Source organism: Leishmania infantum, chromosome 30 (genome assembly GCF_000002875.2).
Source record: "Leishmania infantum JPCM5 genome chromosome 30".
Classification (NCBI taxonomy): Eukaryota; Euglenozoa; class Kinetoplastea; order Trypanosomatida; family Trypanosomatidae; genus Leishmania; species Leishmania infantum.
Window position 1 is genome coordinate 1 of NC_009414.2, and position 26,041 is coordinate 26,041.

The following is a 26,041-nucleotide window of genomic DNA, read 5'->3' on the forward strand; positions in this document are numbered from 1 at the left end:
TAACCCTAACCCTCACCCTAACCCTAACCCTAACCCTAACCCTAACCCTTACCGTAACCCTAACCCTAACCCTAACCCTAACCCTCACCCTAACCCTAACCCTAACCCTAACCCTCACCCTAACCCTAACCCTAACCCTCACCCTAACCCTAACCCTAACCCTAACCCTCACCCTAACCCTAACCAGTACACCAGTACACCAGTACACCAGTACACCAGTACACCAGTACACCAGTACACCAGTACACCAGTACACCAGTACACCAGTACACCAGTACACCAGTACACCAGTACACCAGTACACCAGTACACCAGTACACCAGTACACCAGTACACCAGTACACCAGTACACCAGTACACCAGTACACCGTCACGCCCCCGTCCTGTTGGAGAGGGTGTCGCTGTGCAAGGAATCAGTGGAGAAAAAAACCCTAACCCTAACCCTAACCCTAACCCTAACCCTAACCCTAACCCTAACCCTAACCCTAACCCTAACCCTAACCCTAACCAGTACACCAGTACACCGTCACGCCCCCGTCCTGTTGGAGAGGGTGTCGCTGTGCAAGGAATCAGTGGAGAAAAAAACCCTAACCCTAACCCTAACCCTAACCCTAACCCTCACCCTAACCCTAACCCTAACCCTACCCTAACCCTAACCCTAACCCTAACCCTAACCCTAACCCTAACCCTAACCCTAACCCTAACCCTAACCCTAACCCTAACCCTCACCCTAACCCTCACCCTAACCCTAACCCTAACCCTAACCCTAACCCTAACCCTAACCCTAACCCTAACCCTAACCCTAACCCTAACCCTAACCCTAACCCTAACCCTAACCCTAACCCTAACCCTAACCCTAACCCTAACCCTAACCCTAACCAGTACACCAGTACACCGTCACGCCCCCGTCCTGTTGGAGAGGGTGTCGCTGTGCAAGGAATCAGTGGAGAGAAAAACCCTAACCCTCGGTGTCAAAGGCGGCCAGCTGTGCTGTAATCGCTGATAGAACAGCGAAGTTGAGCACGGTAACGCACTTTGTGCATGGGCTGAAAGTTTGTCCTAAAAAGTCGTGCCCGCGCGCGAATGATCGCAAGGGAGGAGTGGGAGGAAAAAGCAGATGGCGAGATGGAGATGATTGGATGAAGTAGGGGATTTTACTGGTGTGCTAGCAACGGAGGGCGGTCACGGCGACATGGCCACCGCAGCCTCGTTAGCCTTTCATTTTCTGTGTTGCATGCTTTGTCCACAAGTGGCGTTTTCAAAGGGAAGTGGGTGTGGAGAGGGGCGAGGTGGCCGGCCGGGTCAATGGTACCGGCGGGGAAACGAGAATGGCGGCGCACGCACACGGTAGCACTCTCTCAGAAAAAGACAAGACTGCTGCAGTGCCATGAAAGCGCACGCGGATGTCTCTTACTTCTCTTCCGTTTGTGCACGTGTCGGTTTCACCTTGATTTTCGCCCATTGTACTTCAAACTGCTATGCACATGGGAAGGAGGTGGGGGAGGGGAAAAAAGAAGAACAGCCCGAAGGGCGACCTCGTCTCGTTTTTCATATTCCCGTCTTTAAAGAAATCAAGCAAAAGGCGAAAGAAGAAGGGAACCCCGAACACCGTTATTCCTTCACTTACTCAGCCGCCCTCTTCCCTCAATCCCCGCGCTCTCTCTCGTCCATTTCGCGCCTCGCTGTGTAGTCGCTTGTGGAGCGAGCAATGTCAGCACGGTCAGTCTGTTACACAATGAAAGAAAGATGCTAGGGTGGGGCTGAGGGAGAAATGGGGAAATAGAGACACCAAGTAAAGAGGTGCTGCCTGAGAGAGTCAAGACCAGAAGAGGAAGGGTAAAAGAGGTCGAAGGTGATGCCATATGTTGGAGGGGAAGAGGGAGTGGAAAAAGGGGCCAGCCTCTGTTCTGTTAGGGCAATCAGCTTCGCTCTTTTCTATAACGGGCTTGGGGGCTTCTTCGATGTGCACATGGATGCCATGCTGATGGTTGCGCTGCTGTGGTGAGAAAGGAGTAGGGGATGAAGACAGGGTTGGGCTGCGCACACATGCACGACAGGACGCGCTGTTTCTTCGGCCACGGGGACGTGAAGCAATGAAAACAAAAAGCTAGAAAAATGCGGAATAATCAAACCCTCAGTCTGAAGTCCACTTGGCCGCAACGAGTGGCTTTTTGAATGCGTCTGCAAACGGATAGGAAAGAAGAAAAGAGCGACCACGGCCTTTTACGCACTCAAAGCGAGCAAGTCTGCTGCGTCACCCCGACGTTGTCGCGTTGGTGTGCGCCGGTATGCAGGTGGCGGACAGTGCGTGCAGAATGAAAGGGTTGTGCATGCCGGCTACCGTGTAGCCCCCATTCATCACAGCTTCTGCGACTCCTAAGCTGTAGTCGCGACCACGACGAGGTATTCGTACGCAAAGTAGACGGGACACGAAAGCAGTCACGTGCCAGAGCGCACCTCGAGGGCAGCAGCCCCTCACGACACACCTCCCCTCATGACATATGCGTGGCGGCGAGTCTGTGTCGGTGGGTGTGGCATGGCACCAGGGTGTAGGCTCAGCGTGTATCGTGAAAGTTCGAAGGGGTAGAAGAAACGGAAAGCAACGACGGCAGAAAGAACATGCGAGAAGTGGAGCAGTGCAGGAGCTGCGCACACGTGAATACACTCACAAGCGCATACGCGTGACAGAATGCAAGACCAAAGGAAGAACCGGTCGTCAGTTGTGGCGCTGAGCCACCTGCCGACGATCGGGATGCCGCAGTCTTCATTGTGCGGAAATCCGAAAATCAAACAGTTGAGCGAATGGGAGGAAGGAAATTAGGAAAGCGGAACGACAAAAAAAAAGTGAGTTAGCAGAAAGCCCTTAATCCGCGATAGCAAACAAGGAGGCTGCCAAGATGGTGCTGGCCACGGCGACAGAGGCGACCGTGCTGGCCGAGTTGCCTGAACGTTTGCACAGGCCCTTGGCGGTGCGGAGGTAGCCCGGCGCGCACTCCTGGCACGCGTTGTTGCCAGAGGAAGAGCACGTCACACAGTTGGCGATGGAGCACGCGGGCGTGCACGTCTTGGAGGGGGTGAGAAGGTATCCAAAGGAGCATGTGGCGCAAGAGGTGTGGGTTGTGTCGTGGGGGTCGCAGATATCGCAGTGCGCCGCCTGGCAGTTCAGCACGCACGCGCCATTCACCGGAGTGTAGCCGGGTGCGCAAGTCTGAGCAGACACGAGCATGGCGATCGCCAGCAGAAGAGTAAGAGGAAGGAGGAGCTTGGAGGCCATGTCTCTCGATGGCGGTGATGACGGGGTCTGTGTAGTTCTGCTTTGTGGGGAAACGGGGAAATGAAAACGGCTGCGTGGCAAAGAGAGCAGAGGGGGACAGCGTGTGAGCAGGACTGCTTGGGTGCTTAATCTGCAGCAGGAAAAGACGGGTGTGCGTATGCGCACCCGAGCGAGTGCAGTTCAAAGCCAGCACAGACAGGTCACAAAAGAGAAAGGGGCGAGGAAGAAAAGGAAAAGAATGCGCCTGACAAGGAGAGACCACGGCATAATCGCGCGGACACGACTGCAGCAGATGCCCCTGCATCAGGCGTCATGGAAAGCACCAATTACGCGGAGGAGAGAGCAGTGGAAGCTTGGGCGCCCCCTCCCCTCTCAGCACGAGCAGCTTTGCTACAAGAGGCGCGTTTTGCTATCACAAGACGGGAAATCGGCAAGGACACAAGATCAACCTGCGAAAATGGAGAGAGGGGGAGCAGTCACCATGGCCCCATTTGTGGTGCTTCTGTTTCTCTGCCGACACGCTCTCTACCTCCCCTTTTTTTTGTAGTAAATCATCTGTTGTGTTGCTTTTGAGCAGGCAATGGAGGTCTGGACGGACGAACTAGTCATGCAACTGGAGAGCACATAAGCGAAGCAAATGATTCGCACATCCAAGTGGGTGCACGTGAAGGAGCCCAGGGAAAAGGAGAGAAGGAAACATATAAAGAGCAAGGCAAGGCGGAGGTGCTCCTCACAACACAACGCTTCTCTCTCCTTAAAATATATACGTATGCTTGGGTATGGGTTCGTCTGCATCAGACGAGAGAAGCTTGGACATGCACGCATACCCAAAAAGGGGATGAGGTGCAAAATGTTAATGTATTCAATCCCACCACAAGACCTCACCAATAACGCAACGATTCCGCCCTCGACGACCTCCTCCGGGGCACATACAGAAAAGAAAAGGAGACAGAAGGCGGGAAAGGATCGCTTTTTAGAAGGGAGCAATACACTGGATGATGCTGCAATGCGAATCTGTGGGCACGCGTGGTACGAGCAGGCCGCAGGATACTTGCCTGTATGGTGCGGTTGTGCTTATCTACTCGTGTGGGTGCTTACGCTGCCGCCGTTATCGCAGCAGCTTCACGGGGAGAGCGATGGTGGTGGAGGAAATACGGAAACAAAAGCAGCAGGTGGGAAGACCTTGGGAAAGCGGGGATGGTTTAGTTCATGTCCATATGCGCAAAGAGGGAGATGGATGCCACGATTAAGGCACTTGATAGAATACTTCATGTATCATGCCCGTCGCGGCAGCGATGAAAAAGGCTCGCTTTTACCAGAAAGAGAACTCGAGGCGGTGGCGCGTCGGTCGTACAATAGCAGATGGAGAGCAAGCAAGATGAGCCTATGCTCTAGAACGTGCCTGTTCCGCTCTACAGCATGAGTCAAACGCCACTCGGGCCCAGGCCTTTCACAGGTTCGTCACGTGGTGCGAAGCAGCCGTGGACACGCGCGGTACAGCAATGTGCCGACTCAGTCATCGGAGAGCACGGCCTCTGCCTCGAATACTACTCATTCGCCCCCCCCCCGGCCTCGCATGTCGCCTCACAGGCACTTCCCCATCATGGAGGTTGCCACTCCTGGCGCATTCCGCTCGCCATGGCACAGACTCTCCCACACAAGTAGGGAGTGCGAGGGCCGGGGTGGGATACGTTCGAGTTACGCTGATACTCTGTCCATCAGAAGGATGGCACAAATGTCTTCACTGCTGCAGGTCGCTGCGAAGCCACGGCATCCAGCGCTTCACCGCCGACATCAGCAGCGATACATCGCTCTGACCTCACCTACGTCGTACGGGCTTGTCCCTTTCACTGCGCTGAGGTGTCTCTGTCCCCGCTCTTTCGTGATAAGGAGCAACAACGAAGGCAAACGACGAAACAAAAGAGAGCGCGCGGTGATGCAGCCGCATAAAAAGCAAAAGAGCAAAGCAGAAAGTGAGAGGAGAGGGCGGCTGAGAACAACAGAACACTTGGGAATGGAGAAGCGGAACGATAGAGGGGGGGGGGTGCAGCGAAGAAGGACAGTGCTCGCCCTCATCTCTACCGCAGCCAGAGGAGCGTACGCGCCTGTGCGTGTCAACAAGTGGAAGCTTGTGTCCTCAGCATGCTGTGATTTGGGGCAGCAGAGATGAGAAGAGGGCCTCCACTAATGCGGGGGAAGTGGGAGGAAGAGGGAGGACGGAAGAAGACGTCAGCATGCGTCAAAGTGCGTGCACAAAGAGACCCGCACCGCTCTTGTGCCGACTGTAACGGCACCCTCGCTGCCGCACCCCTGGTGGCAACTTTGGTGTCTTCGCGAAGGATTTTCTTTCTAGGGTAATGTCGCCATACGCAGACACCCGCTCTTGGAGAAGAATGTGCTTCCTGCTCAACGCTGATCGTCGCAAGCCCAGCTGGAAGACAGAAAGAGCGAGCGTAACGATCAGCAGGGAAAAGGGCGCCATTGGCGTGAAGACGCGCCGAATGAACGGGCTGTCAGTGACGACACGCGGAAACGACGTCCTAGATGCGGCAATACGGCAGCGCTGCCAGCCGAAGAAGCCACCGAGAAATAGGAGTGAGCTATCGAAAACACTGTTCACGCACGCCTACGGGAGGCCGCGTTTCAGCACATCGTGGGACAAGCGATGGCGGGTCACGGCCATTTCGCGGTCGTCGGGGCGGTACCGATCGTGCGCCTGAAGTTCGGCTGGCTGTCGCGCTTGCATCGAAGGCCTATCCAGGGGGGGGGGGATGGAGCCATGGTGGTTCAGTGGTACGGTAGGTATATGCGTGCGATGGGTTTTGAGGGGGTGCTGAAGGGTTTAAGGAGGGCAACTGGCTGCGCTCGTAGACGGTCTGTGCGATCGCGTAAAAGGAGCTAGTCACGCGTGCCGCGTCCCGAACAGAGCCACACGTTGTATAGAGAAAGAGAGTAGGTAATGTCGAATGCGTGCAAGAGCGATCAGGGGGATGCGTGTGCAAGGTAGTGAGCGAAAAGGTGCGGCAAATCCACTCGGGAGTCCTGCTGGCGAAGTCTGGACGCGCGGAGGGGCATAGCTGCCGCTCGCCTCCATGTAGATGTTACGGGTTCCGGTGTGTGTGTGTGTGGTTGGGAGGGGGGAGGGCAAACGGAGATAAACATACACGAGATAGAGAGAAAGAGGAGTCAACGAAGATGCGTGGTGGTGAGGGGGCACGAAGTGCAGAGCGGCAACGTAGTCTTCTGCCCTGAGCACACGTACCACTTGACTTCCGACACCGCAGCTAGAGAGGCCGAGGTACATAAAAGAGTTGGAGAAACGATTTGATGGAAAAGAGGCAAAGGCAGAGAGACAAGAAGGAGGTACGCATATGAACTGCTGTGCACAGTCATACTGAGATGCAAACGCATGCGTCTGGCGCCACCACACTTGTCAGGTCAAGAAGAAACTGAGAGTGTGTAGAGAGAAGTCAAGAATCAACCGAGAATGCTTAAAAAACAGTTAAGGCAGAGGGGCTCGAGCAGAGCGGCACCGAATTCACGCAGCGCCGCGCAGAGAGTCTTTCGGTACTCCAGGCCTGACTGAAGCGGTGGTGGACAAGAAGAACATCGGGACCCCTCGTTTGCAGCAACTCGCCACCTCAAAGCATTCGTGTCCTTTTCCAGTGCGACGGAAAGTACCGCCGGGCGGGACTGTAACGTTGGCTGGCTACAGGTGCGCACGTGACGGTACTAGGGGATGAAGAACGAGAGACCGCAGCATGGGCGATGGCACGCTCACGCCTCATGTCACTCGCCGCAGCAGCAGCCCTGCCAGCGAAGATACGGAAGGGGTGAGGAGAGGAGGAGGGAGAAGGGACACCACCGCAGAAAAGTGCAAACGGAGCAAAAGACAAAATGAGTACGGGGTGCGGAAGATCGCGTTCATCGCATTAGCGCCTGGGCGTGATGGCGGCCGCCACCTCGTAGATGATTTTCTCCATCACCGTCTCCGTCCCGAGCCACTCGTCCCATACGCTGCGAATGTAGCCGAGGTGGCCGCCGTGCGGAATGACGAGCAGCGCCACGTTAGGGTTGGACCGCATGGTGTTAGCCAAACTCGCCATGGGTGGCTCTCCCGTCACCGGGTCGTCGGCGGCGCTGATGCACAGGACAGGTACAGAAAAGTGCGGTAGCCACTCGATCGGGGAGATGTGGTGATAGTAGTCCTCCGGCGTGGCGAACCCCAGCGTCGGGGCGGTGATGAAGCGGTCAAAGTCGCGCACAGTCTTCACCTGCGCTAGAACCTTCTCCAGGCGCCCCGAAGCGAAGGCGGCGCGCACATCCGGGGAAAGCCCGGGGAGATCCTTCAGCACTTTGGCGTGCCGCCGAGCATACGCCGTCAGGCCCCCTGCCATGCTTGGCTGGTAAAGGAGTTTGCTGATGCGTCGGTTCATGACGGCGTTGGAGTCGAGGCAGTCGAGAGGGGAGTTCACGACCATGACCGCGTCCATGACTAGCTCGCGAGCCGCAAGGCACTCCTCGCCAACGTACTTGGACAGAATCACGCCGCCCAGGCTGAAACCGACAGCGATAATAGGAATGCCAGCGCCACAGTGTTTTTCAATGGCGGCACGCGAGAATGGCCCGTCGCGTAGAACGGCGCGCAAGTCGTCTGTCCACTTGCCGGACATGAGCCGCGGTGTCTCGATGGGTGTGTTACCCATACCGCGAGAGTTGAAGACGCCGCAGTGAAAGTGGTGGGTGAAGGCGAACCACACGAAGTGCTCGATATAGTTGGTACCGGACCACGAAGCGAGTCCGGGGATGATGAGGAACACTCCTTTGGCATGGCGCGAATCTGTGAGCAGCCAGTCCAAGTACATGGGGTTGCCGTCCGCGCCGGGGTGAACCACGCGCTGATACGGAATGCTCCGATGGGGACGGAAAGCGCACAGGATGGTGCTGACATGCCCACTGTACAGCGGATCCGCGTACGGCACCTTGTCCAGCCTGTCCAGCTTAAAGAACGATTTTGCTTGAAGAGAGCCGTGCGTAGCCGTTGCCTCTGTCCTAAGCTGTGCACGGCTGAAGAAGCGCGTCAGCCGCAGCACGAGGTCTACGAAAAGCGCGCAAAAGACGTGAAGGCAGAGGAATTTCAGCTTGGGCAGAAACGGCACGCGGCACGGCAGAGGCTCAGCCGCCCCACTCGCAGAAAGACCCCCTGTCATGAGTGGCGCGCGCGGGCTCCACGAGCACAGAGGGGAGGGGGGCAGGCGGCGACGCAAGACGTATTGGCAGCACCAGGTGACGAGTCAGCACCTCCTCTGTGCTCTATGGAGAAGCTCTGTCAGTGTTGGTGGATGTATGTGTGGGGTTTGTCGGGGAGGAGGAGCACCACCGCACCACAGGCTGAGTGAGTTGCGCAAGGATAGACGAGAGAGAACAACGCGGGTGTCATGCACGGAGCGCTGCAAGGAATAGATCGGGCCGCTCCCTGAAACAAGAAAGGGAACAGTGGAACGGAGAGCACACAGAGGTCAGTCAGAGGATGTCATAGAGGAGTTCGACGTTTTGCATAACTGCAGCCCATGTGATACCACTAAAGCGTCTGTGTGTGGGTGGGTGGGCGCGCGCGCCTGGGTCGCCGCGCTGCCTTTCTCCGCCCAAGCAAGGAAAATATATCGGGAGGGGGGGAGGGGGCCTGCAGGTGGTGGCGACGACGAATCGTGCGCGAGTTTGTGTGCGCGTGCAGTGAGGAGGAGGCTGTTGCTTTCGTCGTGTATGTGTTTTCGTTGTCTTGGTTTTTTTCTGTGCGACTGTGCCGCGTCATGCAGAAATACAGAACATCGTTTCAATGGTTCAAGAAGAGAGGAGGGAAGGGGTGAGGGGAGAAGGAGACGCGGGAGAACGCCGACAAAGGGGTGGGCAAGCAGGGTCTGTGCAGTTCTCCAAACGCAGAGAAAGGAGGCGCTTGACTCTTGACTGCTCGTCATCACTGGATGGCTTCGTATGCAAGATCCTCGTCGCAGCCCGTCCTGTCTTGGGGCGAGGCCCATTTGCCTGGGGGACGCTCTCCCGTAAGGGTTCCACAGATCGCAATCATGACTGGTGTTAGAGGGCGGCCTACCTGATCCAGCGGGAGTGACTCTAGCTTCTCCAGCAGATGCAGCCCGTCCACCACCTTGCCGAACGCTACCTGCTTGAAGTCGAGAGAGGGCGCAGCGGCGAGAGTGATGGCGAAAGACGTGTTGCACAGATTTGGCCCGTAAGACGTCATCGTGAGCAGTCCACGGCTGGTGTGGCGCACCTTGAACGTTTCCTGTCGCAGAGGCTCAAGACGCACGCCATACGCCAAAAGATCCCCAAAGCGCGCGTAGCCGTGCTGGCGGTCAATCAGCTCGAGAGGGGTGTAGAGGTAGTCCAGCTTGACGCCAGTTGCGTCGTGGATACCGCCTTCGCCGGTAACGAGGCGGTGAAAGCGTGCAGCGGTTTCGGGTACGACATCCTCGAAGAGCTCCACAACGAGTCTTCCCGCCAATGCATCACCGATGCCGATGTCGAGGAAAATGCGATTTGTGTGCGCCTCCTCCATGAACCGGTGAGCCTTTTGGTAGTTCTCCCACTCCTTCAAGCGACGCTCCTCGATGTTGTTGTACACCTGCTCACGCGATGGCGGCGTCAGCAATGCCTGCGGAGCGTCCCTCCGCGGCTTCAGCACCCGGAAGGGCATGCTGCTCGAGACCGAATTCCGGTGTTCTTCAGGCGGCAGGGAACAAAAGAAAAAGAAGACGAAGCTGCGCCAGTAAAGAAGGGGAGAAGCGTGTGTGCGTGTACAGAGAGAGGCGCACATCGAGCACGCATCCTCACGAACGTACGCGGCCATCGAGAGGTGGACGCCCACAGCAAAGGGCGATGAAGTGAGGAAGATAGTAAGACGCAGAAAAAAAAACGGCAAAGTTGAGAGAAAAAAAGGGGAACAGAACGCGCGAGTAAAAGAGGGCTCAAGCAGCCACGCACTCGCGCACACGGCGATCTCGTCACGGCTGTGGATACTCAGATTTTGTCCGTGGTTGCTTTCTACTTGTTCGTTGTTTTTTTTTCGTGTGTATCTCTCCTTTGTAGGCGAGCCTTACGCAAAACCTCACGTGCGAGAATGAGGCTCGTCATGGCGCGGACGAGAGAGAAAGATGGAATGCGCAAGGCCCTTCGAGCCTTAGAAGAACGCGGCAAGAGAACACTTGGCAGACATCACCTCAAGACGGCGCATCTGACGTCTCCAATCCACTGACAGCGCGGGAAATCAACGTTATCAGGGTGCATTTCGTGCTTGGTTTCTTTGTGTGCCTGCCAATGTGTGTACGTCATTGGCACTCACGTACGCGCATTGGCAGCGGAAGCAGAGCGAAGAGGAGCACGACAGCGTCGCTCCCGAAATGCGCCATCTCCATGAGAGCTGCACGCGTCCATTCCTTTTTTTTTATTTTTTTTTCGTTTCGCGCTGCCCTTCTTCGCCGCACGCGCTCTCGTCTCTCATTCATCTTGCCGCTTTTCGCCATCCTTGGCGTCGAGCGAATTCAGCCAGGCGGAGTAAATCTCATTCACATGCATGTTGGAGCCGTGCATATTTCTAAACTTTCTCTCGAACTCCATGTACTTACGGCGACTCATTTGACCGTACTGGGGCATCCCTTTCGTGTGCTGCGCCAGCCGCTCTCGCGTAATATACCTGGCTGTGTCCTCGGAGAACTTGTCATTTATCCAGTTGTCCTCCATATGCCTCTTGCGCAGGTGAGCGTACGGGTCCGTGCGTAGCGAAGGCGGAATCAAGGCACTCTCGAGGAGCTTCATCGCCTCGTACGAGATGAACTTGGCCGCTGTGTCATCCGTCGGCTTGTAGCGCCGGTACCATGGCGTTCGCTGGAACTCCTCCACGGTCGACCAGGTGTTGAGAGAGGAGCGACTGCCGACCTCCTTGCGCTCGAATATGTGCGCCAGCTCTCGATCCACTTCTAAGGGGCTCCACTTGTTCTTTGTGAGGATGTCGCGCACCACGAACTCCATACGGTCACTCAGCTTGTACGCGCACCGCCACGACTCTTCTCGAGCTACTGGGCGCGGGTTACCGGTCAGTACTGGGATATCGCGCATCTTGTGTCCAAAGCCAAGCTCCTTGCCGAAGCGCTCATCACTGTCAAATAAACGCACCGGCGTGCGTGCGCTGAGAATGCGCCGCTGCAGGCGCCGCATCGCCGTTTTGGGGGGTGGAGGAGGAGGGGCGTCAATATCGCTCGAGAGTCCTTTTCGTGGGTGTCGGCGGCAAAAAGAGAGAGAGGGCTCTAGCGCTTCCAGCAGCGTCTCCTCAGCTAGTGCCGTGCAGGTCCTTCCCTTGTGAGACGACGGGGTGGGGGGTCACAGAGGGAGATGCGAGGCACAAGTGCGGAAGTAATGCCCCAATACCTGCATGCAGAGAAAGAGAGCGAAGAATGAGTGTAGTGGTAAAGGTAAAGAAGCAAAGAGAAGGGAGGGAGGAAGAAAACGAAAAGGCCCACCTTGGAACGGGTGTGCGATGCGTCATGTCGTGCGTGTGCGCTGGGAGACCCCGGAGTGTCTATGCGCAGGCGCGAAGCTGCATGGGGGAAGAAAGAGAGAGAAGAGGGAGAAGGACCGTCAGACGCTCAGCGCCGCTTGCGTCTCCTTCACCGTCCCCGCGCCTCTCTCCGCTCCATGGAGGAGAGCAAACGGAGATGAAGCCGCAGACGTCCACAGAGCTTAGCAAGGGGAGGCGACAGAGTAGCATGCACGCTTCCATACACAGACACACAGTCGAAGGGAAAACACCAAGCACGCAAGCAACGAAGGGAAGGCAAAAGAACGGAAGATGACAAACTTGAAAGAAAGAGCCGGCGCGCGCGGCAACAGCAAGCACACAAGGTGAGATGGGCGCCTTCCGTTATTCGGCGGAGCACCACAGCTAAAGAGGACGGTGAAGCTCTTGCTTTCGTTGTGCGGCAACCGCCCACTCGCAGCGAGGTTCGCACGGATGCACAGGCAGGCGCATACAGAGAGAAAGTGAGAGGGTCTGTGGGCGAGTTTGTGAGGCCTGCGCACGGTTGGGCCACCCCGTCTTTTGGACGCTAGAGAAATGAGTGAGCGAGGATGGCACGTAGCCCTACCGCTTCGTGGAGCACCTCCTATGGGCCTGGGTATGTGTGTCGGCGTTCTGCACCCTATCCCGTCACGGGGCCTGTGGCAGAGCGCAGGCTTTCATGGTTGCTCTGACGTCTATCACCATTCGTCACTGTCGACTACGCGGCGGCCCCACCACAGCACAGACGTGATAATGGGCGCTGTGCACGTGTACAGCACGAGCGACACTCCTGGCATGGCGCGAGTGCGTGTTTGCTTGCCTGTATAGCAGAAGAAGAGAATGACGAGGGCGCCAACGCTAGACCCAATCATGGCGAGCCATGACATGAAGAGCAGCACGCGGCCGCGCCCATCGCCCTCTTTGACCTCAGACGGCGACACGAGGTGGAGAAGAAGGAGACCCACGGTGGAGAAGATGGCAGGGACACAGTGCAAAAAGGAGAAACGATTCGCTTTGTTGGCCTCCTGCTGGGCAAGAACGATGCCATCGATGAAGAGGATGAGAGACAACCCGTATAAGACGCCAGCCACAATCGGTGGCAGGTGTGGATTGCGGAGGTTCATGCTGAGCAGAGGAGCAGCACGTTCGTGATGGCACTACACACAGAGAAAGAATGTACACGCGGAGCACTGGCTTCGCGCCTGCGGTGTCACTGATGAATGTGAGGAGGATAGGCGAATGACCACACTTTTGACAGGGTTGAACCCGTGAAGGGAGCTGTCTTGGTATCGGCTGCGCAGGAAAGGCGGGACGGAGCCCAAGGGTGATGAAGAGGGAAGGGAGCAAAATCGAACAGCAACCAGTGAAGCAGTAGGGAAAAGCCGCTGTGCGTGTGTGGGTGGGTGTGTAAGCGTACGTGGAATGGGCGAGAAGTGCGCTGCCAATCGCGTGAAGGCAACACAGCGCAGCCCATAAACAAAGAGATGGAGGGAGGGGGAAGGCACAAAAGAGGGGAGGGAGTACGAGATGGAGGGGAAAGAGTCTGACCAGAATTGAGTGTGCGGCGCCGCTACTTTCGCCAACACCATTCTTCCGGTGTGGAAGATGGGGCCACAGAGGCGTGCACCGGCACACGCTAAAGAAAAATATAGGGTGAGGCAAACGAGTGCGAGAAATCGGCCGTGGGCCCGTGCCCAGCCCCCGTTGTGAAAAGTAAGAGTGTGCGGTTGCGGTGCTTCCCCTTTGACACTCCAAACACCCTCCGGCCCCTGTTCTATTCCCCACGGCTCGGCAACGCTCGCGATACGCAAGCGGCGGACAAAATGCCGGCACCGCCCAAAGGGCGGCTCATCTCTGTTTTACATGAATGCTGTTGTTCCACGCTCCGCTCATCGTGTTCCTTCGTTTTTACTCTTAACACAAACTGCTGAAACAAGCACACACGTAAGCACGCATACACCAGCACACGCGCCCACGCACACGCAGTGGTGTCCTCATTGCCACACTGCTGACAAGAACGAGGTGGCAGTGAAGTAGGCAAAAGAGATAGAAAAGAAAGGTGCGCTACAAGAGGCCTGCGCGTTTGTATGTCCTTGCGTGGCTTTAGTTTGTGGCAAGACAGACGTCCCGGCCGATCGCCGAGAATATGCACGACGCACACACACACACAATCGCAAGAGCACTCAGTGCATGATTACATATCTTCCGTCATTAGGTTGATGAAGCGCGTGAGGTCCTCGCTCATGAGGTCGTTCTCATCATCGGACGGACTGGGGGTGTCGGGCTCCTCGGCCAGGATGCTCTCGTAGCGACTCTTGGCCGCTGCAAGCTTCTTTTCCTGTGTGTGAAGCTTCTGCTGGGTCGATTGAACCCTGTCCAAGACAAACTTCAGCTCCTGGACGATGCGCTCGCTGTTCTTTTTTGCCTCCTTGGCGGCCTGTGTGGCATCCTGCTTCGACTGTATCAGCTCCGCATTCTCCTTCTTGAGCGACTGTAATCGACTCTTGAGCTCCGCCGTCTGCTCCTGCGCCTGCTTGATCTTGTCGAGCTCCCGCTGCCGCTCCTGCTCCTCCTTGCGCTCGCGGTCCGCCACCTCCTTTTGGGTGCGCTTCGTCTCCTGGCGAAGGCGATCGCACAAGTCGTGGTACGCCTTGCTGGCCCTCTGTGTGATGTCCTTGCGTGTCTTCTCCTCCTCCCGGATGGTCTTGCTGATCTCCTGTTTCAGCTTCTTGCGCGTCTGCTCTACCTTCTCGTCAGCCAGCAGCTGCAGCATCGCCGCCTCGTCCACGCGGGGTTCGTTCTTCTTCTCCTTGGCGACTGGCGCCTTCTCGCGTGCAGTGGGTGTCTTGAGAGGCTCCACCAACACGATGCCAACCTCGATGGTGATGCTGTCGTCATCGGCAGTGACAAAGCCCTGGTCAGGATTCAGCAGCTCCGCAAACTTGATGACGTTGTTGAACCCCCAGTCGTTTTCCTGCGACATGGCGGAAAAGCTCTGCGTGCCCTCATTACAGATGGAGTCATCAGGGTTTGCCTTGTTCACCACCGTGATGAGGAACTTGCAGTGCACGCTGCCGGTCTGGCAGAGGTACAGCGCAAGCGACTCCTTGTTCGTCATGCACAGCAGGCTCCACTTGAGATTGGCAAAGTGGAACTCCGGCGAGTAATGACGCTCCGATTCCTTTGTCAGCATCGATATGTTGTTGACGTGGAACGTCACGAACCCCATGTCGCCCTTGATGCTCATGCTGTCCGGCGGCACCGTGAACTTCACCTTCTTCTGCTTGGCGCGGGAGAATTTCGCGCGAATGCGCTCGCGTGGAAAGGCAGCAAAGACGATAAACTCGCAGAACTTCTCCGTTGAGTTGGTGTCCGGCAGCACGATGCTGAGCTCGTTCGCAATTTTCTTGAGCGGTTTCAAGCGCAGATTCGTTAGCACGGAGAGGAAGCCCATGGCCACCATGCGCTCCCACATGTCCTCCACCGGGGGCTTCTCCTCCGGAAGGCCCAGAACACTACCCAGCGACTGCTTCAGGTGGTCCGGAAGCGTGTTCAAGAAGTCGATGCTGGCGGCCGTAGGCAGCGGGCCCGTTTGCACGTGTGACGTCATATCTTCGATGATCTTCTGCTTCTCCATGAGGACGCACGCCTTCTCGCAGCCCAGCCGCACCGCCGTCTTCACGATTTGGGACACGAATTCGTCGTGTGTTGAGGAGGGCCGCAGCTTCGCCTTGGCGCTCTCGCCCACTTTCTTGAGCGAGTCGATAGACAGGGGCTGAAGAAAGTCAGTCAGGTGGTTCACGGCCTCCCCGCCTTCGGTGGAGCGGCTGCTAATGAGCTGGTTGATCGCTTCATCATCGTCCGACGACGAAGACGTGGAAGAGGGGGTCTCGATGATGGTGCGCTGCTGCAGTGCCTTGCGGCTGGGAAAGGTATTGGTGGGGGCACGCACGGTGAGCCGCGGCGGCGGAAAGGGGCCGAGGGTGTGGTACTGCTTCCCCTTCTCGTCCGTGACCTTGCGCTCCTTCATGAGCATGTCCTCCTCCTCGCGACGCTTGCGCTTCGTCTCCTCCCTCTTGCGCTGCTTCTGCTCTGCGTCCTTGGCGGTGGACTTGATGTCGCTGTTGGAGTCCATTTCATCCTCGTCCTCGTCGTCGAAAAAGCCCTCCTCCTGGTGGAACTGATACTCGTCCTCGTCCGTGACAATGCGGCAGTCGCTCGTGGTGCGGTTGATGAGCTCGTGCGGGGCACTGCGGTGAGCAGCGGATATCAATGTGTCTGTCACGGTTTTGTACAGGTCCGCCAAGGCTGCGCAATATTCAGGGCATTCCTCCTGCTCCATCGATCGTACCAGCTCCTTGCGGAGTGTGCGCATCATTTCACGGCCGGGCTTCGCCTCGATCGGAGCATCCTGGATCAGCTGGTACAACGTGGACTGGTAGAAGCACAGATCCCCCTCGGACAACGAGGAAAGACGGTGCATGGCCACCGATGATATCGCCGATCTCCTCCGCGCCCGCTCAGCAAGGCAGAGCGAGATAAAAAAAAAAGGAGGAAAGAAGGCGGCGCGCACGTGTGTGTATGTGTATATGGATGTGGGTTCAGCTGTCTCTCTCTATCTCTTGGGCGCGTAGGCTGCGCACAAGTGCCCATGTATGGGTGCGCGGGTGTAAGCCCTCTTGTGGAAACCACGAGGCGGAGGAGGCGAGACGCGCAGGCACGCAAGCACAGTGGTACAGAGAGATGTGGAAAAAGAAGATCTAGACGAGCACGAAACGAGCGCGACAACGACGCACGCCTGTGGTGAGCACAGCGCGGCGACGCGGTAGATAGGAAGAGAGAGGGGAAACCCGATGCAGCTGGAGAAAGAGAGATCAAGGGGAAAAGAGAGGTGGCCGGGGGAGAGTGCGTGGACGTCGAGGCGCTCAGCCCGGAACACAAAGCACAATAGACGAACTGGTGGGAGAGAAGGAAAAGAATGTGGATGACGCCGATGGGGAAAGTACAAAAAGGGAAGCACAGAGAATCACAGTGGAAGGGCGAAGACGTAGGCGTGTAAAGGACACGGTGCCCAGCCAAAACAGAAGACGATGGGCGTGGACGATCTGCTCCTTTCAAATAGTTTCTCCGTTGCGAGCGCCATGGTGCGCGCAGAGAGGTGCGAGATCGCGGAGGGAACGGGGGAGGGAGGACGACATGCAGTGCAACGCATGAAGAACGCCAGCGGCGTGTGTGGGCAGTGTAAAAGACAGAGGAGGGGGTGAGGGGCGGAAAAGGAGAGACATCGATGAGGAATGACAGGATTAGCTGGAATGGCAAAGGCACCAGCCGTGGAGACAAGCGAGCGTGCATACCCAAACACAGAAAAACTCCGTACAGAGGTGGAGTTCGGCGACGGCGGAGAGCTGGGTCGAGGGCGATCAATGGAGAGCGGAAGAAAAGCGTCCCAGCAAAGCATCCTGCATCCATCTCCTCTGTGCACATGTCGGTGCACTGGGCGTCTGCTGGCAGAATCGGCTCCGACGTTCCCCCGGCCACACATGCCTCGCTCACTTTGCGTCTGCGCGCAGCCGTCGCCTCGCTTATGCGATGTGGGCGATGGTTTTCTTCTCGGGCTTACGGTACGAGCAAACGATCGCCTCGGTCAATGCAGCGAACGCACACCGGATTGCAGACGTGCATCTTTCCCACCCCAGCCACCAACCTCCAAACTACTCACTCAGCTTCGAACTGCCCTCCGCCGCTGCCTCTGGCAGCGCAGTAGCGTCGCGGGTGTCGCTCATCTCGTACCACCACATAAAGTTCACCTTGCCGTTCAAGTCGGTGTACGGCAGGTAGTCCATCTCCATCCGCTGAAACTTTCGGAGATGGGTGGTGGTGTCGGCCACCTGCTCTGACAGCAGGCGCAAGTGCTCCCGCTTCGTGTCCTCGTTCATCTCTCGGAAGCTCTCCGAGTATGCCGACGTCTCCGTCGCTGACGCGCCGCGCAGGCCTGAGTACAAATCCTGCGCTTCTGCCCGCGCGCCCACCAGCGCACGGACCTCCTCGAACCTCTCACGCGTCAAGTGGCACACCCAACGGTCTGTCACGGCGTCCTTCTCGAACGAGACAAACCCCTCCGCGCGGGCCTGCTGCAGGACCTCGCGCAGGTGTCGCTTGCTGTCCAGCACAATCTGCGGATCGTTCAGGCAGTGCTCCCATAGAGATGCCACCTCACAAGGTTGGTTGCGGTACAGCACGGACAGCAGAAAGTCGCGCGGGATCTTTCCCGTGTCTCGCGGCACGGCCTTCGCCTTGAAGCGCTGTTCATTCGTGAAGCTAAAGTTCTGCGGCACCTCCTGCACGGGCCAGTTCTTCATCCGTGCCGCATTGTATCGCGAGCCATGCGGTGTATGTACGCCCGCTTGAAACAGCCGAGCGAGGCAGCGTTGCATCTCTTCCGCGCTCTTCTCCAGCGTGAAGGTGTGTGTACGTTTCGACCTCGCGTGCTCGTGCCTCTCCCTCTCTCTGGCTGCTTCGAGAGGCCCTGTTGGTCGTCGATCGTGGCGCTCTAAAGTGAACGGGCAACCTGAGACTGGGTAAAGGGGTCGATGGCACGCGCACAGGCACGCACGCACAAGAGCTGCGCTGTTGCTGGTAGCGACGACGCCGTCGAAGGAGACCTGTATGGCGTGAGTGAGGGGCAAGGAGAGGTGGCAAGGCAAGGAGAAATGAAGCACAGCGGAGGCGATCACAAAGTCGACAAAACGAAGCGGTTGAGTTTTGGGCAGCCCGAGCGCATGGGAGAAAGAGGGAGGGCGGGGGCGTGTGTGGAAGTCGACGAATGTAGTCGTTTTCTCTCTGCGTGGGTGTGCGCCAATCATGGGCGCTGCGTCACTCCTACACTCGTGCGCGAGCGTCGCGGTACTTCCTCCTGGCACGGGCATTCAACGTGCCCACTGCGTTGCCGAGCGCCACCGTTCTGTGCGATGCGCAGGTAGCTGCAGAAGTGCGCCAGCTTGGCTCGCCCACCCGCCCTCCCCCCATCCTCTCACCTCCCTGCACACACACGCACAGGATGAGGAGCGAATGGGGCGCGGAGACAGGTGGACCTCCCAGGATGCGTGTGAGCAGAGGGGAGCATTGTTTTCCTCGCCTTCGCCGGTTTTCTTTTGTTGTAGCGTTGAGGGGGAGAAGATCTTACTGTGAGCTTCGCTACAGGATGCGCTCTGGGAAGTGTGCTGCGGAGCAACGCCTGCAGTCAGCCCGAGACGCCGTTCTAGCAGAGGAGTCCGGCGTATCTACTCTAGTTGTCGCTGGCACCGCCGCTTGTAGCCTGAGCAAGAGGGAGTAAGGAGATGCAACTGGAGAAGCCACTTGAGTCGTCCAAGCAGAGCGCCGGCAACGTATGCTTATGCTACGCACGAAGAGCGACGCGCGCTACTGGCACCGTTCCCTTTCTCGCTCTTGCTTTACAGGGGCTTTTCGCTGTGTCGGTGGAACGGATCGGGCAGGACGCACTGCAGCATGCGCTGTGTCGCGGGAATGCAGGCCAGGAAGCAGAGCAGGTAGCCAAGGCATTTGAAGAGCACGAAGCCCATCTGACGATAGTGAACGTGCCCGATAAAGTCGAACACCTCCACGTACGGGTCCACCACCTTGGTGGGGTTGAGCACCATCTTACCTCCCTTGATGCGGCTAAAGCCTGAAGAGAAGCCCAGCATAGGGGTGCCACTGAAGTACAAGAAGCTGCCGGTGTTGTCGCCGTGCTCGTCGAGCAGGGAGACCATGGTGAAGTGAAGCACGAACGGGATGCTGACGTCGATACCTTTGCCGAGGTGGATGACGTATGGGATCTGCGAGAAGACCACCCGGGGCGAGATCCATCCCATCTGCACGCGCACGAGCATCTCCAGCTTCATGCCACCGCTTGACTCGATGTGGCAGCGGTAGCGCGCACGGGCCATATTGCCTGCCGCGTCACGGGTGGTAATCTGCGCATTGGGGTTCATGCTGTCCTGCCCACCCATTGTGAAGTTCGGGTCAATCGAGAGAAAGATACCAGACACGCTGACTGGCCCTTCGAAGCAGTCGGAGCTCGAGAACGTCTTGCGTGTGCCGAAGGCGGGGTGCTCTGTAGAGATGAGGCGGTGGCGGTTCCTCTGCGAGGGGACTCGAGCCTGTTTCAGGCCAAACGCCGGGTGTGAGGTGCTCAGAGGGCAGTAGCCTGGCTGCAGGCTCCTGCTCGAAGGGCGATAGCTACTGACGTTGGCCGGGTTCATACTGGCAATGTGGTTCACTCGACTCCATGGTGAGGACGGCACCGGACGGGACAGACGCACAGCCACGGCGCGCATCCATTCGAGGCGCCCCACTTCCGCGGGGCCACTGAGGGCAAGCGCGAAGGGGAACAGCAACAGAAAATGCGCACGCGCGGCGCGTCGGCGCGTAGGTGTGTACAAAGCTGCCTCAGGATTCGGTCGTGTGCCTGTGTGTGTGTGTGCCCGCACTGCGCGGCTGAGGAAGAAGAGCGGAATCTTGCAGCACGTGCGGTGGCGGCAAGGCAAGGCGAGGCGAGGTGAGATGGCGAGTGTCACCCGCGCACGCTCTTCTTCCATCAGGACTCACATGACGGAAGAGGTAGGAGTGGAAAGCGCAGCGCACGCAGTAGAACATGTGCGCGTGAGGAAGTAGCTCCATGAGGGGCACCATGAGTGCACACGATGCACGCATGCCCACACGTCGGTGGATGACAGCCACCAGAGTATAAAGCGAGAATTGCCTCACTCTACGCTTGCTTGTCCGTTTTCACGTTTTGTCTTGTTTTGCTGCAGAGTAGGATTGCCGCCCGCTGCGGCGGCCATGAGCTCTTGTTCTTTAGCCCCCCTCCTCTCCTCCTCCCCCGCAGCCCTCGTCTCGACCGTAGGGAACACGTTTGTGAGTCGTGTGTGCAATCGTGCATCTCTTCCACTTCCAGCGTCGCTCGTGAATGTTTTACTTCCTTTTATTTCGCTTTAGGACAGTCTGCGATCAAAGCAGTAGCACAGCGTATCGCGGAAGGTCTCAGGCGGGAGCGGCAGGCTTTTGCCCTCTCGGATGGTGGGCAGGGCCTCCTTATACTTGGAGGTAAGCAGGTCCGCGACAGCCAGACCCTGCGTAGCGGAGATTTCCAGCTTTTTGTGCACGTGCTGCAGGAGGCGCCTGTTCTCGTCCTTGTCTGGGGACACAAGACACAGCGCGAGCCCCATTACGCCAAAGGCAGTTACATAGCTGTACAAGCGAAGAAACTCCACGTGCGTCACCACCTCCTGAGTGAGGATGTCGCACAAGTCTAGAAAGCCCGAGTTGATGGAACGCAGGATGACGTATGAGCCGCGCTCTGCAAACGTCGAGGTGATCTGGCTGCTCGAGGAGCACAGGAAGAGGCGACGGCAGCCCTTGCCATCCAATGGGAGGTTCCCCACCACCGCAGTGAGCGGCAGGCGCTCCGCCAGCAGAAAGCAACTACCAAAGAGCTGAAATACAGACGTCGAGGTGCTGTAGAGCAAGTTCGAGGCGGAGAACAGCTGATCGAGGCAGTCCTGCAGAGACACATGCGACTCCAGGACAAGGCTGACCCAGGTGCGGCCCTCGTTCGCGTCCAGCACGAGGACTTCGACCGAGACAACGGGTGGCACATTCTCCTCCGGCTGCGAGTCGATCAGGGCGGGGTCATTGATGAGGTGCAGCTGCAAATAGACATGGTTCACCACCGTGGTGTGGGGCAGGTACCACCTGTAGAAGCTGAGGATAGCCTCCTCCATGGCGAGAACGTGCTCCTTAGAGTAGGCCCCGTCGCATACGTCCACTATCTTGCGCAGATTCGGCAAGTCTGCGTCCATCTCCTCAAACTTGGCTGCAATCCACAGGGCCGTGACAGCGGCCAACTGGCACTTCTGCAGCTCAAGCTGGTGCAGGTTGCCGACAATGTACGAGTCAGCAAGTTGGACGGCGAGGCACAGGGTGGTACTTCGCAGGTTGAAAGCGCCGCACACGTCACGCAGCCAGCGCGTGATGATGCGGCGGTTTTTATAGTTGTAGATGGTTCCCTTCAACACGCTGATGTCGGACAGCGGTTTCACGTCCTTCTGCTTCATCTTGTTGAAGATCGTCTTCGGATCCTCGTACTCGTCCTTCATGCCCGGGTTGGACCGAAAGTCCATTGCACCGGCGGGTCCGAAGAGGCGGCTGACGGAGTCGGAGCTGACCGTCGTCACAATCGCGAGATCGGTTGACATCGTGCACGTAATTGCCTTCTATGAGCGCTACCTTTGTTGTCCGTGCTTATCTAGGGCGGTGTGAAGGTGGAAAGATCAGAGTGAAGGTCTGCCGCACACAGCCAAGGCCGCGGTGACTCTGGAAGCAGTAGAAGGCGTCGGCACCAGACCCGCATAGCAGACAGCAGACGACACCTAGTCGCTGCTGCTTCTGTCGGTCGGCTGCAGCGAGCACACAAGAAAAAGGCGTGTCGGCGCGGGTGAGAGGGGGCGATGAGGGAGCGGGAGAGAAGCGCAAAAGAGGAGCGAAGTTCAATGAACGCACACGGAGAGCCAAGACGGAGCAAGAAATGACGCGACAAAGAAAAAAATGAGCTCAACGCGTAAAAAACCCCGGCACGCGCACCCTCGAGAGGAAAACAGTTGGCGATAGGCACACGACGGCAAAGGTCCCATGCAACAGGCGAATTGGGGTTGGCGTCAGCTGCAAAAGACGGAGGAGCTGCGTAGAGAGAGAGATTAGTAAAGAAGAGAGACGAGGCTCAGCAATGTGGACGTGCGAGGGTGTGTGAAAAGAGAACAGAGCGGTGCCGGATTGAAAGCTGCCATGTTAATGAGACGTGGAGAAAAACGACGTGCAAGCAATCATGGCTCAGCGTCGGGGGTGGGATAGAAGACCAGAAAGTGAGACGGAGAGGAGCGAAGTCAGTGGCGGGAAGAGGAGGCGGGGACGGACGTGAGGTAGAGTGGGTGGGGGGGTAGGTGAATGCTCTGAAAGATTGGACGGCACGGTGAGGTGGTATGGTTGGCATCCCACACATGTTCGGCAGTCTTGCAGACACAAAGGCCGCGCCCGCCACGGTGCCCGAGCGGAGAGCGTAAGGGGGGAGCGAAAGGGTGGAGAGCAACCTCTGGTGAGAGAGAGAAACAGAACTTCATGCAAGCAGCTAAACCAGATACGCCGTCGCCCTCGCTGTGAGCAGCTCTGTTCCTCACGCGGCGTCGCCGGTATTCGCGGATGCTCAACTCGTGCGTGCGTGATCATGTGTGCCGATGGAAACGGAGGAGTGACAAGGGCGACGGTTCACAGGGATCAGAAAGCGCGCATTCAAAGACGTCCCGAAACAAATGCCGCCGCATGCACGCGCACTGGAGAAGCGCAACCGCTGCTAGGGCGAGAAGAGACCGGACAAATAAGCGGGCGAGAGAGTGGTGCCAACGACACGTGAAATTCAAAGATGCGAGAGTCGGTTGGAAAGGAGGGAAGGCTGTGCGTGGCAGCCTGCAGCGCAGGGGGTCGTCCCCGGAGCCTCGTGCGCCGGGGGCGATGAGGTGGATTTCGCGACAGTGCTCACGCTCCTGTGTGAGGTGACGCGCTCGACGGAGAAGTGAGGAAGTGGTGTGCAAGGAAGAGGGGGAGCATACGCACAGGGATGTGGGCGTTTCACAGCACATGCGCGCACCCTTCACGTGCAGAGAAAAGCAAGCGGGTCCGCTTTCGTTTAGGTGGTGACAGCAGCGGCTGAGGGCTTGTTATTGGCTTGGGGGCTGCATGCGAGAGGCAGCGCGAGAGTAAGAGAGGAGGCAGGGGCTGCTTTGCGCTCTACCCGCGTTGTCCTTCAGATGCACAGAGGTGATGGCCTACCCCGCGATGAAGCATCTTCGACGCTGGCGCCGCCGCCTCGCTTGGCGACGGAGTTAGAGTGGTGCTGAGATGCATGCATCGCCTCTCTCCCTCGTGTTGATGGTGCTCATGCTAAGAGGGAAATCGTTCGAAACGGTGGTAGAGGGGGTGCAAGGAGCGGAGCCAGCCTTCCTCCCGCCTTACCTTCCCCGACAGCGACAGGCCTTTTGCAAGCGATTCAAAAAAAAACGTCGAAAACAGAAAAACACGCGAAACGCCGAGGGGACGCCTAAGGCGAGGCATACGACGGTAAAAGAAGATGAGCTGAATGCAACACGAGCGACGTGGATAGCAGTAAGTCGTCGCAAGGAGTGCAGATAAGAGACAAGAACGAATGAAGCCACGGATTTTATGATACAGGGGGCGCGCATGCCGGTGCGTGTGTGTGTGTGGGTGAAGGAGGTGCGCCCGTGAGGACCTGCGAATGTTCTTCCATGGGAGCCTATATGTGTAGCTTCATGGGTATGGGTGTGTGTGAGCAAACCGTGTGTTTCATGAAGTGCGTCATCTCCAGCTCTTCGCATGCCGCCGCCTTATGAAATACGCGTCTGCGTGCACGCTGGCATGATATCTTGCGTTGCTTCTCACGCCCCCAGCAACGTGGACCTTCCGCAGTGCGTGAAAAGCAGTGCCGTGAGGTTGCGTGCGCAGCGGAGAGACATCGAATGGCTAGGCGTGGATCGTGGCGCTGCCACATAGGGTCTGCCGTGCTATAGAATGCCCATACGCACCCGCATCGGCCCCCCTCAAAGCAAGAAGGATAACAAGAACGGAGTCACGTATACAACAAGATGTGCTGCCCCGGCACAACATACGCTCCACGCATGTTTAATACGTGTCCTTAACGACGGTCGCCGCGCAGCTCCGGGCAGATGTGCGTATCGAAGCATCCCCACATTGCACCTGATGAGAGAGCGGCAGCCGCGACAGGGCGGATGTGCAGAAGCACAAAGAAGGAAAACGCAGGCTCCGGGAAACGAACAGGCCATAAGAAAAAGAGACCAGAAGAGCCCCGGCGCCGCTTGTGCCGCCTCCTGCAAGGATGGCATTCACGGTGGAAGGCGAGTGCATGGGGTGCCGCCCACACGGCACCGGCCCCCCCCCACCACCACCACCACTACCTCATCAACGCACCTGTCATCACTGCAGTGCTCAGTTGAAAAACGACTGAGGAAGAGAAGGCGCACAAGCAGGGGTGAGCCGAAAGCCGAGCCTACGCAGCAACGAAATATATATATATACCGTGAATGGAAAGTCAAGAGAAGGTGAGAAGAAAAGGGAAGCGGAAGGTGTGGGGGCGCTTGCAGGCCGTAGCATGGCGCTGACACGTCGGAGCGGCGCACCACGCGAGAACCAGCCTCTTCTTCGCCCTTATGTGTGCGAGCAGAGAAAGAAGGCATCAGATAGGTGTCAATCAGCCCACCGCATTCCACAAATCACCTCTCGCTATCTCTCCAGCTCTATTCCCTGCCCGCTCGTATCAGTCCCAGAAGGTGCACATCAACGCTCACCCGTCGAGATCGTGCTTGTGCGAACGCCTGCACACTCCTCACGTCCGCAAGGAGAGGGAGGTGGGAGTGGCTCGTGTGTGGCACTGATTCGCCGTATACCGTGTGAGTCGCACCGATCTTGCAGATTGTAAGAGGAGGGGGAAAGAGCGCAGCCCGTACGCCACAGAACTGCTGCTGCGCAGTGTGGATACGCAAAACGACACACCTACACGCGCGAACGCGCGTCTGCCTGAGAGTGTGTGTAGCTGCTCCGCTCGCTGTTCGCCGCGTCGTGGAGAGATTTGGTGGCGCTCCTCGCCCGCCCCACCACGCTGCAGTTGTCGAGGAGGTAGGCGAGGCCGAGAATGAGGGGGCGCTGGAATGTCTGCTCGGAAGCACTGGTTTGCGCGTCCTCTTCCTCTGCCCTTCACTCTTCACGCCTCATAGAGCTTTTCGAGGACATGTCGTGGCGCGGGTACGCGCGTGCGTCACTGGTAAGGAAGCGGGGCAAGGGGCAAGGGAGCTGAGGTCTGCTGCTGCCGCGCCCTCCATCACGATGTCCTTCGCCCTCGTCGGGCCTACTTGAGTGTTGATTTGTTTTCATATCGAATCCGTCCATACACGCCTGCAAACGCTGAGAGACACACGCGCACACGCGCGAATACACCCACATGTGCACGAGGGCTGAGGCGGCTGTGCGACGGCAGTGGTGCGATCGCCTACGTCAAGCTCGCTTGGATTGTGGTGGGAAGGAGGGACAGGGCTGCGCCGTGACAAGAGGAGCAGGGC

The 26,041-nt window shown here is 57.7% G+C and overlaps 8 protein-coding genes across 8 annotated transcripts; all 8 read right to left on the minus strand.

Annotated features, from left to right (window-relative positions):
• Positions 1 to 7,206: 7,206 nt before the first annotated feature.
• LINJ_30_0010 (conserved hypothetical protein) lies at positions 7,207 to 8,484 on the minus strand (the record flags this gene model as incomplete). Its single annotated transcript, XM_001466778.1, has 1 exon — positions 7,207 to 8,484. The coding sequence occupies one exon, from the start codon at positions 8,482 to 8,484 to the stop codon at positions 7,207 to 7,209; it is 1,278 nt and encodes a 425-aa protein (XP_001466815.1).
• A 764-nt stretch (positions 8,485 to 9,248) lies between these two features.
• Positions 9,249 to 9,986, minus strand: CYP9 (putative cyclophilin 9; the record flags this gene model as incomplete). The annotated part of the gene is made up of 1 exon (XM_001466779.1): positions 9,249 to 9,986. The coding sequence occupies one exon, from the start codon at positions 9,984 to 9,986 to the stop codon at positions 9,249 to 9,251; it is 738 nt and encodes a 245-aa protein (XP_001466816.1).
• Positions 9,987 to 10,786: 800 nt separating this feature from the next.
• Positions 10,787 to 11,503, minus strand: LINJ_30_0030 (conserved hypothetical protein; the record flags this gene model as incomplete). The annotated part of the gene is made up of 1 exon (XM_001466780.1): positions 10,787 to 11,503. One exon carries the CDS (start codon positions 11,501 to 11,503, stop codon positions 10,787 to 10,789), a length of 717 nt encoding a protein of 238 aa, XP_001466817.1.
• A 1,038-nt stretch (positions 11,504 to 12,541) lies between these two features.
• On the minus strand, positions 12,542 to 12,967 carry LINJ_30_0040 (conserved hypothetical protein; the record flags this gene model as incomplete). Its single annotated transcript, XM_001466781.1, has 1 exon — positions 12,542 to 12,967. One exon carries the CDS (start codon positions 12,965 to 12,967, stop codon positions 12,542 to 12,544), a length of 426 nt encoding a protein of 141 aa, XP_001466818.1.
• A 1,070-nt stretch (positions 12,968 to 14,037) lies between these two features.
• LINJ_30_0050 (conserved hypothetical protein) lies at positions 14,038 to 16,326 on the minus strand (the record flags this gene model as incomplete). The annotated part of the gene is made up of 1 exon (XM_001466782.1): positions 14,038 to 16,326. The coding sequence occupies one exon, from the start codon at positions 16,324 to 16,326 to the stop codon at positions 14,038 to 14,040; it is 2,289 nt and encodes a 762-aa protein (XP_001466819.1).
• Positions 16,327 to 17,554: 1,228 nt separating this feature from the next.
• LINJ_30_0060 (conserved hypothetical protein) lies at positions 17,555 to 18,277 on the minus strand (the record flags this gene model as incomplete). Its single annotated transcript, XM_001466783.1, has 1 exon — positions 17,555 to 18,277. One exon carries the CDS (start codon positions 18,275 to 18,277, stop codon positions 17,555 to 17,557), a length of 723 nt encoding a protein of 240 aa, XP_001466820.1.
• A 1,017-nt stretch (positions 18,278 to 19,294) lies between these two features.
• Positions 19,295 to 19,852, minus strand: LINJ_30_0070 (conserved hypothetical protein; the record flags this gene model as incomplete). The annotated part of the gene is made up of 1 exon (XM_001466784.1): positions 19,295 to 19,852. One exon carries the CDS (start codon positions 19,850 to 19,852, stop codon positions 19,295 to 19,297), a length of 558 nt encoding a protein of 185 aa, XP_001466821.1.
• A 984-nt stretch (positions 19,853 to 20,836) lies between these two features.
• CYC3 (putative mitotic cyclin) lies at positions 20,837 to 22,099 on the minus strand (the record flags this gene model as incomplete). Its single annotated transcript, XM_001466785.1, has 1 exon — positions 20,837 to 22,099. One exon carries the CDS (start codon positions 22,097 to 22,099, stop codon positions 20,837 to 20,839), a length of 1,263 nt encoding a protein of 420 aa, XP_001466822.1.
• Positions 22,100 to 26,041: the final 3,942 nt, after the last annotated feature.